At 50.1% G+C, this 10,725-nt stretch overlaps 2 protein-coding genes across 3 annotated transcripts in view; both read left to right on the forward strand.

The window, feature by feature from the left end:
* CTXN1 (cortexin 1) overlaps window positions 1-10,725 on the forward strand; it is a 95,518-nt gene that overhangs the window by 40,609 nt on the left and 44,184 nt on the right. The gene's annotated exons all lie outside the window — the stretch shown is intronic.
* On the forward strand, window positions 323-10,633 carry HNRNPM (heterogeneous nuclear ribonucleoprotein M). 2 transcript variants are annotated; one of them, XM_053965938.1, is made up of 12 exons: window positions 323-416; window positions 1,172-1,366; window positions 1,699-1,852; window positions 2,791-2,840; window positions 3,128-3,188; window positions 5,128-5,229; window positions 5,806-5,850; window positions 6,286-6,360; window positions 6,749-6,847; window positions 7,626-8,407; window positions 8,727-8,778; window positions 10,224-10,633. In XM_053965938.1, exons 1-12 carry the CDS (start codon window positions 339-341, stop codon window positions 10,385-10,387), a joined length of 1,857 nt encoding a protein of 618 aa, XP_053821913.1. In that variant the 5' UTR covers window positions 323-338; the 3' UTR covers window positions 10,388-10,633. The 2 variants fall into 2 exon arrangements, with proteins under 2 accessions (XP_053821913.1, XP_053821914.1); XM_053965939.1 differs by lacking the exon at window positions 5,128-5,229.

The following is a 10,725-nucleotide window of genomic DNA, read 5'->3' on the forward strand; positions in this document are numbered from 1 at the left end:
CCAGGTTAATCCTGTTAAGGCATAAGAAATTATGGAATTCCACTATTGGAGGCTTGCCTGTGTAAGGTTACTTTTATTTTCGCTGGTAGGGCTTAACTGATGTGATTTGGCTTTAATAATAAAATAATTTGTGTGTGATTTGAGCTTTCACTGACTTTCTTTCTTCCCTCTTCCCTCCTCCCTGTGACTGCCCTGGGAAATCACCTCGCCAGGGATGCGCGTAAGTTGACTCTAAATTTTTCAAGTTCAACCTGATTTCACCCAGAAATCCAAGGAGACTTCTTCAAACAAAACACCCTGAGCTGTGTTTGTGTCCCCACAGGGTGGTTGAGTTCAAGATGGAGGAGAGCATGAAAAAGGCTGCTGAAGTTCTGAACAAGCACAGTCTTGGTGGGAGACCCCTGAAAGTGAAAGAAGTAAGGAGGGGATCTGTTCTGGCAGGGGGGAAGGGGGAGTTCTTGTTAAAGGTTTAGGGCTGACTCAGAGGATCATGGACAGAAAGCAGGACTTAAATAGGATAAAAAACCCCAGTCAACCTTTTCTAATAGTTTTAACCACTGCTGAACTTGTGATTATCAAGACTAAACTTGATGTGAGGACAAAGCAGGAGTTTGGCTTTAATTGCAGTTCCTTTGTTAATGATTTGACACAGAAACCTCCACGTTTGTTCTTTACAAACTCCCCTTTGAATTCTGCATCAGAATGAATGGATTCCACCAACAATTCCATAGAATCAGCTCTTTCCTGGAATACCTCAAAGATGTATTTCCATTTTAATGGCTTTGCTGTTGACAGCCAGTCCTGGAAGTTCATTCCAGATGCTCTCCAATGGCACTGGGAGTTTATCTGGGTTTGGAACAGTGTAACAGAGGTTTGTTGTTGGTATTAATGATGAATGAACACCTTGGGAACCAGGGAAATGCCTGGAGAGGAATAACTTTATTATTAAAGGGTACCAATAATAAAGGTATCATTTAAATGATAAAGTGTGTGCTGGATGTTAGCTAAAATAACATAAATTGACTGACAGAGAAAGGGAAGCAGTTGGCTGGGAGTGTTAGGGAGCAGATATCCTGGGATAAAGGGAAACTCCTGTCTGTGCCTGTTGGAGCCCTGGCACTGACCATGGTGGATGTGGGGTCTGATCTGAGTGTGTGTGTGTGTCCCCCAGGACCCCGACGGGGAGCACGCCAGGAGGGCCATGCAGAAGGTGATGGCAACAGGAGGGATGGGCATCGGGCCCGGCCCTGGTGGCCCTGGCATGATCAACATCCCCCCCAGCATCCTGAACAACCCCAACATCCCCAACGAGATCATCCACGCCCTGCAGGCCGGCCGCCTCGGCAGCACCGTCTTCGTGGCCAACGTGAGTGCTGGGCACCCCCTGCTGCAAATCCAGCAGTGGGAGCCTCTCAGCTGGGGCAAATCTGAGGGAGGAAAAGCCTTGGGAATTCCAGGAAAAGCTCCTTTGTGTCCTGTTGATTTTCTGTGCCAAGGAGGTTCTCAGTTAAGTTGAACAGTTAAGTTAACAGCAGTGTCTGTTAATTGGGATTTTTCAACAAAACTCTCTATTTCAATTGAATTTTATCTCAGCTCTCTGACAGCTTTCATGCCAATACCAGGGAAGGACAGGAGCCCACTAAAGCTGTTTTCTCATGGAAATCTCTCTTGCATTTCCAACGATGCCCTGTTTTGCAGCTGGACTACAAGGTGGGCTGGAAGAAGCTGAAGGAGGTGTTCAGCATGGCTGGCGTGGTGGTCCGGGCCGACATCCTGGAGGACAAGGACGGCAAGAGCCGGGGCATCGGCACTGTCACCTTCGAGCAGGCCATCGAGGCCGTGCAGGCCATCTGTATCCTTGGCAGCAAACTGGGAATGGGGCAGAGAGCCCAGGAAACACAGCAGGGCAGAGTGGGAACTGTATTCCAGAGGAGGGTATTGCCAGGGCAGGGAAGGTCAAGTTGTAGTGGATGGAAAATGGAAAGAAGAGCGAAACGAAGACAAAATTCCATCTTGAAGGAATTGCTGCAGTTTGCTCAGGATCTTTAGCAAAGGAAATTCTCTTTCCTACGTGGATAAATGTACTTCCATCCCAGATGAGATTCTGTCTCTAGGTTGTAATTAGTATTAAAATGCAATTCTCTGAAAAGATTTGTCTGGAAAGGAAAAAGTCCCCGTGCCAAGGCACACGGAGCTGGTGTTTTCCTTTTCCTGTTTCCTTCCCCTGGCCAAACAATGATTTGCCACCTAGAAACCCAACAGCAATAAAATTCCAGGTATTACTCTCTCAACTCCTGGTTATGGTATGGAAAGGAGGAAAATAAACCCTCTTTCCTTTCCCAAAGTTTCTGTTGGAGTGTTAATTCCCTTCTGCACTGCACCCACTAAACCTTGTGGGAGCCAGACTTGGGCAGAGGATTTGCTGGCATGGCACACTTCAGAATGTGGGGTTGCTGTGGAGCTTTTCTCTGTTTTCTCCTGTTTTCAATGGATAAAGTGACTGTGGAAACATTTAAACACTTGGGCTGACTTAGAGTTATGTTTTCTGTCTTGGTGAACTTAATCTTACCCAGAAATGTGTTTTTATCTTTTTTTTTAATCTCAAAAAGCCTTTTTTTTTTTTTTGGATGTTCAGTATTTTTAGATTTCAAGGCTTTTTAGTTTTGGAGAAGGCAGAAGGATTTGGGATAATCTATGAATGATAACTGAGGAGATGGGATTTTCTGAGGGGTTTTTGTGCTCCCTGTGAGAGCACTCAGTGCTTGAACAATGATCCTTAACGACCCCCAGCGATGTTCAATGGGCAGCTGCTCTTTGACAGACCCATGCACGTCAAAATGGTGAGGACACTCCCATTCCCACTGACCTGGGAATGCACTCCTGATTTGGGGGGAATTTGTGGTTTCAAGGCTGGATCAAAATGCAGAGGGGGAAATGTGTGATTTACCTGTTGCCTGCTGAATTAAGGCAATCAGGGATAATTCAGATTATTTTGCTAAAAGACAAATCTAAACTACACTCAAGACTGCTTTAACTTGAAATTTCTGTATTTGAATTCAAAGTTTTAGGAATCAGGAAATAACTTCCTGCTTTCCTTGCCAGCTTTAATGTGTTGAATTCCTTTTAGGATGAACGAGCCTTCCCCAAAGGAGATTTCTTCCCTCCAGAGCGACCCCAACAACTCCCTCGTAAGTGTCCCCTGCATGATTCAACATCTTCTGCTTTTTATTTGGCTGTTCAGCACCTGGGAACCAGTCCCAGCCCCAGTAAAACTCTGGTTCAGACTGGAAAACTGGGATCCAAATTCCTGAATCATTTCAGAAGGGGGAATAGTGAAGAAGAGCTGCTCAGTGATTTTTTGGATACTTCTTTCAGCTCATGGCCAGAAGCTTGTCTTAAAACATTCACCTTCTCAAGGCTTCCAGAGCTCTCCATTGCAATCCCAAGATCCCAGTGCCTTCCATTAATAGTGGGATTTAATGGAAATACAGTGAATCAGTCAGTACCTCCTTCTCTGGGAGTGGAATGTTTTCCCTTTAATTGGAAGGGCTGAATTCAGGACTTGGGAGCCTTCCAGGCCTTCAAATTTCCACAGGAGATCTTAACAATGTATTAAATATGGAAAGAAGAGGGAACCAGGCTCTTCTTGGAGGTGCAGGATGCAGAAAGCATTGACCAAAAACCCAGGAGATGAAAATTCAGAATAATTGGCTGTCCCAAGCTGCTCCTTCCAACTTGGAATTTGAAGGAACTAAAAGATCAAGTCTAAACCAGCAGTGGAAATCCACAGACTCCACGTGGATGTAAGGAAACATTCCTGGGAGGGTGACTGGGTTGCTCAGAGCTCCTGTGGAGTCTCCATCCCTGGGAATACCCCAAAGCTGTGGATGTGATCTGGCCTCAGCAGCCTGGGCTGAGCTCAGGCCCTTCAAAGGCCCCTCCTAACCTCGGCCATGCTGGGATGAGATACTGGAATACTGAAGAGAAGAGTTGGGACTGGAAGAGCTGGAGGCTGAATTTGTTCAAATGCAGCTAAATTGGGGCTGTTGGTGGAATTTGAATTGTCCTGAGCAGCCTGGGCTGTGGAAGGGCAGGGGCTGGGAGTGGATGAGCTTTAAGGTCCCTTCCAACCCAAACCACTCTAGGATTCTGGGATTCTCTGAATTCAGACAGATGCTGTTTTCTTCCTGGGAACCAGACCTGTTGTGTGCTGCTAAATTGCCCATTATTAATGATCATTAATTAGTCCCTCCCTAGTTCAGCTTTCAGTGCCTGTCAAGGCCTTCCTCAGCAGCAGTGTCACTGTAAGGATGTTCCTCTCTCCAGGACAAAGTCATTGGGTTCCAATTCCATTACCTTGGTGTAAAACTCCCTAAATCCCTCTGGAAGCCTGGATTTTGGCCTTTACTGGGGCGGGGAAGGGGGACCTTGTGCTGTTTTAAAACAAGATTCAACACTCCTGTGTTCAGTGCTGAGCTGGAAACGAGGGAATCCTGCAGGCAGAGGATGCCAGGAGCTGGTGTTTGTGCCAAGCAGAGAACTTTCTTCCTGCTTCAGGAAATAAAAGGGCTTTTTCTTCTTTCTTTGGGCTGGGGAATCCTTAAGGAAGATTGAGCTCCATGCTGGGAATGCCGTGTTGTGTTTGCTCAGAGAGAGGCTGGCTGTGTGCTCACAATTCCATCGGTGGCTGTCATTGATCCATAGGTGCTTCAGTTCTCCCCTGCAAGGGGCCAACCCTGGCAGAGGTGGAGGTGAGAACTGTGCACACATTTAGGGGATCTTCTCCCAAATTGCCCACTCCACCCTCCTCAGCTGAGGACTTTGCCCAAATGAAGCAGTGTTCTAGCCAGTTAATTTTTCAGGAGTCAGCTCCAAACCAAGTTTTCTCAGCAGTAAGAAATGGAAATTTAAAGATGAAACCAATTAATTGGAGATAGTTTTTAGCCTGTTTCAAGACACATCTACTCTTGATTTGTTCCACACTTCCCTGCTTTCAGTACACACCCCACAGGGGGGACACAGCAAGCTTTTTTTGGAGAATGAAAGTCAATTACTTAAGAAATAAAACTTGCTGTTTTGTCAAACTATGGAAAGAAGGCTTTTTTGATATCTGAATATTTTCTTCAGATGGTCTTGGTGGTATTGGCATGGGATTAGGACCTGGAGGTCAACCTATTGATGCAAATCATTTAAACAAAGGCATGGGAATGGGCAACATGGGACCTGGAGGTAAGAAGATTACTCCTATGCTTTTGTTTCATGAGAGCTTTAAGCTGTGTAGAAGGTAGATAGCTTTGTTTGCCTCCCCAAAAAGTTGGTAGTTTCTTAGGAATGTTAAAGCCAAATGAGTTTTTTTTTGTTCAGCTTGATAATGGAAACTTGAATTTAACCAACTGCTCCATTTTTATTTTTTTTTCCACTGTGATCAAGACACAGCTCTCATTTTCTGACTCTTGAGCATGAGCAGCAGACACTGCAAAGATCCATGACACTCCAAACCATCTCTCACTTTTAACACCTCTAGTGGGCTTGCAAATCTTTGGTGAGGATCTGTTGAAATAGCACAAGTTTCAAAGAGCCACCTAAAAAGTAGCACACACTCAGCTTTCCATGTCGAAATGCCAGTGGGTTTTTCCCCTTTGCTGCTTGATTTTCTGAGCAGGAATGTTGAAATCTCCTCAGACTTATCCCATGTAAGCTCTTCAGCCCAAGCCATGGATGTGTTGTGTGGTTTGAGTTCTGCAGCCTTTGGCTGGAATTTCTTGGATGACACCTGCTATATAAAGCTTTCTCTTTTATTTTGAGGAATGGGAATGGAAGGCATGGGCTTTGGAATGAATAAAATGGGAGGTAAGCTGTGGTTCTTGATCTTTCATAGCTTGGCCTTTGTGGAAGTCCTGCAGACTGAGCTGTTTGAGTGTGGCAGGAATTTGTGTGCTGGGGAATCATCACCAATTTAGCAGGAATTTGCTCCTTTTTGGGTATTCAGGCTGCTGCAGGTGTGTGGGGAGGGTGGGTACATCCCATAAAACATGACCTGTGCTTCCTTAGCTCAGGAGATCTGGAAGTGCCATCCCTGGGAGTCACAAGTGGATCCTCAATATCCCAACCCAAACCACTCTGTGATCCCATGGTTTTTATAATGCTGTGCCCAAATCCTGACCCCTTTTTGGGAACTGGTGGGTAGGGAGCTGTCTCGTGCCTGTGGGAATGTTGTGTGGCAGCAGCTCCAGTGTGGAGCTGGAAAGCACTGCTAAAGAATCCCTGGTAAATCTGTTTTTTTAGGAATGGAAGGTCCCTTTGGTGGCATGGAGAACATCGGCCGCTTTCCAGCTGGGATGAACATGGGCAGGATGAGTGGTAGGCACTGGATTTTTGTGTGTCCTCCTGGCTTCCCTGGGAGGGATCCCTCTTTCCACAAGCCTCAGTTTTATGGGAATAACTTGGGGTTTTTCCACTTGTGTCCCCAAGTCCCTTTTGGCCTCTGAGCTGCACAAACCCAGTGATTTATTGATGGCACCTTGCAGGGTTTATTCAGATAAATTCTGGCTCTCTCCAGACCCCAGAGCCTCCCATGTTTTTGGGGTAAATCCTGCTTTCCCTTGGGGCTTTGGGCTCCTGAAGCCATGACAAAATGATCAAGAGAAAATCACAAAAACCTTCCTGTGCTTCAAAACGATTCCTGTGGTAAAATGTTCTCTCAGAGGTCATAAAACCCCCTGCAAACTTCTCCACTTCCTCTTTGCAGAGATGGATCGGGCCATGGGAGGGGGATTTGAGAGGGAGTTTGGAAGAAATGAGATGGGAATGTCCCGGAGTTTTGGAGAGACCCTGGAGAGGGGAATAGGTGAGTGCAGTAAATGAAATCCATTTCCTGCCTGCTTTTCATTCCTGAACTGCTCACAAAAATTATGGGGGTTTTACAGATTAAAAAAAGCAGATTTAGATTTGCTCTAGGAATTTGCCATCTGGCTTTTAAATGCTGCTGGGAAGTTGTTAATTTTTGTCAGTGAAAACAAAATCCTGCTTCTCCCGCTGCCTGTATCACATTTAACTTCCAAGCATGTTCCCTGGAAATACTGGACAATCTCAGTAATGAAACTGCAGAATTTCTGGAGCAAAGCTGAACCCAAACATCTCTGAGCAGGCAGAGCTCCCCCATCCAATTTCCAGATTTAATTTGGTTTAATGACCAAATCACAACATTTCAGAATCAAAGGAACCGTTCCCTGTGTCCTGTCCCTCCATCCCTTGTCCCCCGTCCCTCTCCAGCATTCCTGGAGCCCCTTCAGGCCCTGGAAGAGGCTCTGAGCTCTCCCTGGAGCCTTCTCTTTTCCAGGTGAGCACCCCCAGCTCTCCCCAGAGGGGCTCCAGCCCTGGGAGCAGCTCTGGGATCTCCTCTGGACTCTCTCCAGCAGCTCCACGTCCTTATTTTGGGGTCCCAGGAATGGGGCAACTCTGCAGGGGTGGTCTGACCTGAGCATCTGAGTTTGCCTCATCCTGCAAGCCCAAAGCCCTGGATCGAGGGAGCTCTGAGTGATGGGAATTCATCCCAGCAGAGCGAGCAGCCGCTCAGGTCTCTGCATCCCTGCCCAGCTGCTGATGCTGTCTGTGCTGTGTTGCAGGTGGTGGCAACGCCAGCATTCCTGGCATCGAGAGGATGGCCCCTGGCATCGATCGGATGGGCGCGGGGATCGAGCGGATCCCGGCCGGCATGGGGCACGGGATGGAGCGGGTGGGCTCGGAGATAGACAGGATGGGGCTGGTGCTGGACCGCATGGGCTCCAACGTGGAGCGGATGGGCTCGGGCATGGAGCGCATGGCCCCGCTGGGCATCGACCACCTGGCCCCCAACCTGGAGCGCATGGGGCCGGGCATCGAGCGCATGGGGCCGGGCATCGAGCGCATGGGCTCCGGCATCGGCTTCGGCATCGAGCGCATGGGCGCCGCCATCGACCGCGTGGGCGGCGCCATGGACAGGATGGGCTCGGGCGTGGAGCGCATGGGGGCGGGCATGGATAGGATGGGCATCGGCCTGGAGCGCATGGTGCCCGCCGGCATGGGCGCGGGCATGGGGCAGGTGATAGAGAGGATGCCCGCGGGGCTGGAGCGCATCGGGGGCCCGCCCATGGACAGGATCGGGATAGAGAGGATGGGAGCCGCCCCCATGGACAGGATGGGCCTGGAGCGCATCGGGGCCACCAACATGGAGAGGATGGGGCCGCCCATGGGGCAGGGCATGGGGGCAGGGATGGAGCGCATGGGGCTGGCCATGGGCAGCAACTTTGAGCGGCCCATGGACATGGAGCGGGGCAACTTCGCAGGGAATTTTGCAGGGTCCCTGGGAGGAGCCGGAGGCCCTGCGCCCGGCGTGGCCCGGAAAGCCTGTCAGATATTTGTGAGAAATGTGAGTGCCCCTTTTTTCTTCTCCTTTTCGTGCTGCCCCCTTTTCCCACTCCTGCCCTTTCCCACCCATGGCGTTCCTTGTCACTGATGTGTCGATCTCGTCCATTCTTGGTTTCCAATCACAATGTCTAACACTGGATGCTGCCAAATTTTGGGGGGAGTTGGAACCATTTCCTTACCAGAAGAGCTCCTGGCTGACGGTGATCCGTGGTTTTATGGCAGTGGCTGTCCTGGGATGGGTTCTGCTTTGCGGTTTTGCAGGGCTGCCTGCAGGTTGTTCAGCAGAGCCTCAGTAATGGTTTATTCTTCTCTTCCCACAGCTGCCTTTTGATTTTACATGGAAAATGCTGAAAGATAAATTCAATGAATGTGGTGAGTTGTTTTCCTCACTCTGAGAAACGAATATGAATAATGGCCAGATAATAACCCCCAGAGGGCAGGGTCAGATGGGATATTGGGAAGGAATTCCTGGCTGGGAGGGTGTTGAGGCCCTGGAGTGGATTTCCCAAAGAAGCTGTGGTTGTCCCTAAATCCTGGAAGTGACCACAGCCAGGCTGGATGGGACTTGGAGCAGCCTGGGACAGCGGGAGGTGTCCCTGGGTGCTCTTTAAGGTCCCTCCTAGCCCAGACCATTCCATGGGAACCAAGCCCAGCCTTGGCTGTGAGGTGGAGCCTGTGCTGGGATAAATCCACCTCCTGTCAAACAACACCAGAGCTCTGAGTGCCAAAGCCGGGGTGGGGAGCAGCCCTTGGGGTGGAGAATGGGGATTACACGGAGAGTGCCAGAGCCAAGATGGGGAGCAGTCTCTGGGGTGAGGAATTGGGATTGGATGAAGAGTGCCAGAGCCAAGATGAGCAGTCCTTGGGGTGGAGAATTGGGACTGGATGGAGGGTGCCAAAGCCAAGGGGAACAGTCCTTGGGGTAGAGACAGTCCTTGGGGTGAAGAATTGGGATTGGCTGGAGAGTGCCAGAGCCAAGTGGACAAAGCCAAGGGCAGCAGTCCTTGGGGTGGAGAGTGCCAGAGCCAAGATGGGGAGCAGTCCTTGGGGTGGAGAATTGGGATTAGATGGAGAGTGCCAAAGCCAAGAGGAGCAGTCCTTGGGGTGGAGAGTGCCAGAGCCAAGATGGGGAGCAGTCCGTGGGGTGGAGAATGGGGACTGGATGGAGAGTGCCAGAGCCAAGGGGAGCAGTCCTTGGGGTGGAAAATGGGGATTGGATGGAGACTGCCAGAGCCAAGGGGAACAGTCCTTGGGATGGAGAATTGGGACTGGATGGAGAGTGCCAGAGCCAAGTGGACAAAACCAAGGGGAGCAATCCTTGGGATGGAGAGTGCCAAAGCCAAGGGGAGCAGTCCTTGGGATGGAGAATTGGGATTAGATGGATAGTGCCAAAGTGGGGAACAGCCCTTGGGGTGGAGAATTGGGACTGGATGGAGAGTGCCAAAGTGGGGAGCAGCCCTTGGGGTGGAGAGTGCCAGAGCCAAGATGGGGAGCAGCCCTTGGGGTGGAGAATGGGGATTGGATGGAGAGTGCCAAAGCCAAGGGGAACAGTCCTTGGGATGGAGAGTGCCAAAGCCAAGCTAGGGAGCAGTCCTTGGGGTGGAGAATTGGGACTGGATGGAGAGTGCCAGAGCCAAGATGGGGAGCAGTCCGTGGGGTGGAGAATGGGGACTGGATGGAGAGTGCCAGAGCCAAGATGGGGAGCAGTCCTTGGGATGGAGAATGGGGACGGAATGGAGAGTGCCAAAGTGGGGAGCAGTCCTTGGGATGGAGAATGGGGACGGAATGGGGAGTGGCTCACCCCGCTGTGCCCCCAGGCCACGTGCTCTACGCCGACATCAAGATGGAGAACGGCAAGTCCAAGGGCTGCGGCGTGGTGCGGTTCGAGTCGCCGGAGGTGGCGGAGCGCGCGTGCCGCATGATGAACGGGCTGCAGCTGCGCGGCCGCGAGATCGACGTGCGGATCGACCGCAACGCCTAGGCCCCGCTGCAGGGCCGCGCCTGCCCCTCCGCCGCCTCCTCTGACTGGATGTAAAGCTGTTCAGCCCGACCCGGTTGCTTTCTGGAGTAATTTTAAGTCCTTTTTTTAACCGAGGGAGCCCCGTTTTACTGGTTTTTTGCATTGGAACTGCCATGTGCACAATCTTTTTTTGTAGTTGTGGCATCTCGTTGACCTGACAGATGTAAACAGTCTGACTTTGATAATAAATGCCAGTTCAGTATTTCAGTCGCAGCATCCTTTACTCTGCATAAAATCCCTGCCAGCTCAGCTCAGCAAAGTCCAGTTTGTCAAACAAACCCAGTGTTCCTCTTGATTTC

Source organism: Vidua chalybeata, chromosome 27 (genome assembly GCF_026979565.1).
Source record: "Vidua chalybeata isolate OUT-0048 chromosome 27, bVidCha1 merged haplotype, whole genome shotgun sequence".
In the NCBI taxonomy this organism is placed as follows: Eukaryota; Metazoa; Chordata; class Aves; order Passeriformes; family Viduidae; genus Vidua; species Vidua chalybeata.

Coding starts and splice junctions, on each gene's coding strand:
- HNRNPM (XM_053965938.1), top strand. CDS start 339: ATGGAGGAGAGCATGAAAAAGGCTGCTGAAGTTCTGAACAAGCACAGT. Junction 2,841..3,127: donor GACCCATGCACGTCAAAATG/GTGAGGACACTC, acceptor AATTCCTTTTAG/GATGAACGAGCCTTCCCCAA. Junction 8,408..8,726: donor GTCAGATATTTGTGAGAAAT/GTGAGTGCCCCT, acceptor CTCTTCCCACAG/CTGCCTTTTGATTTTACATG.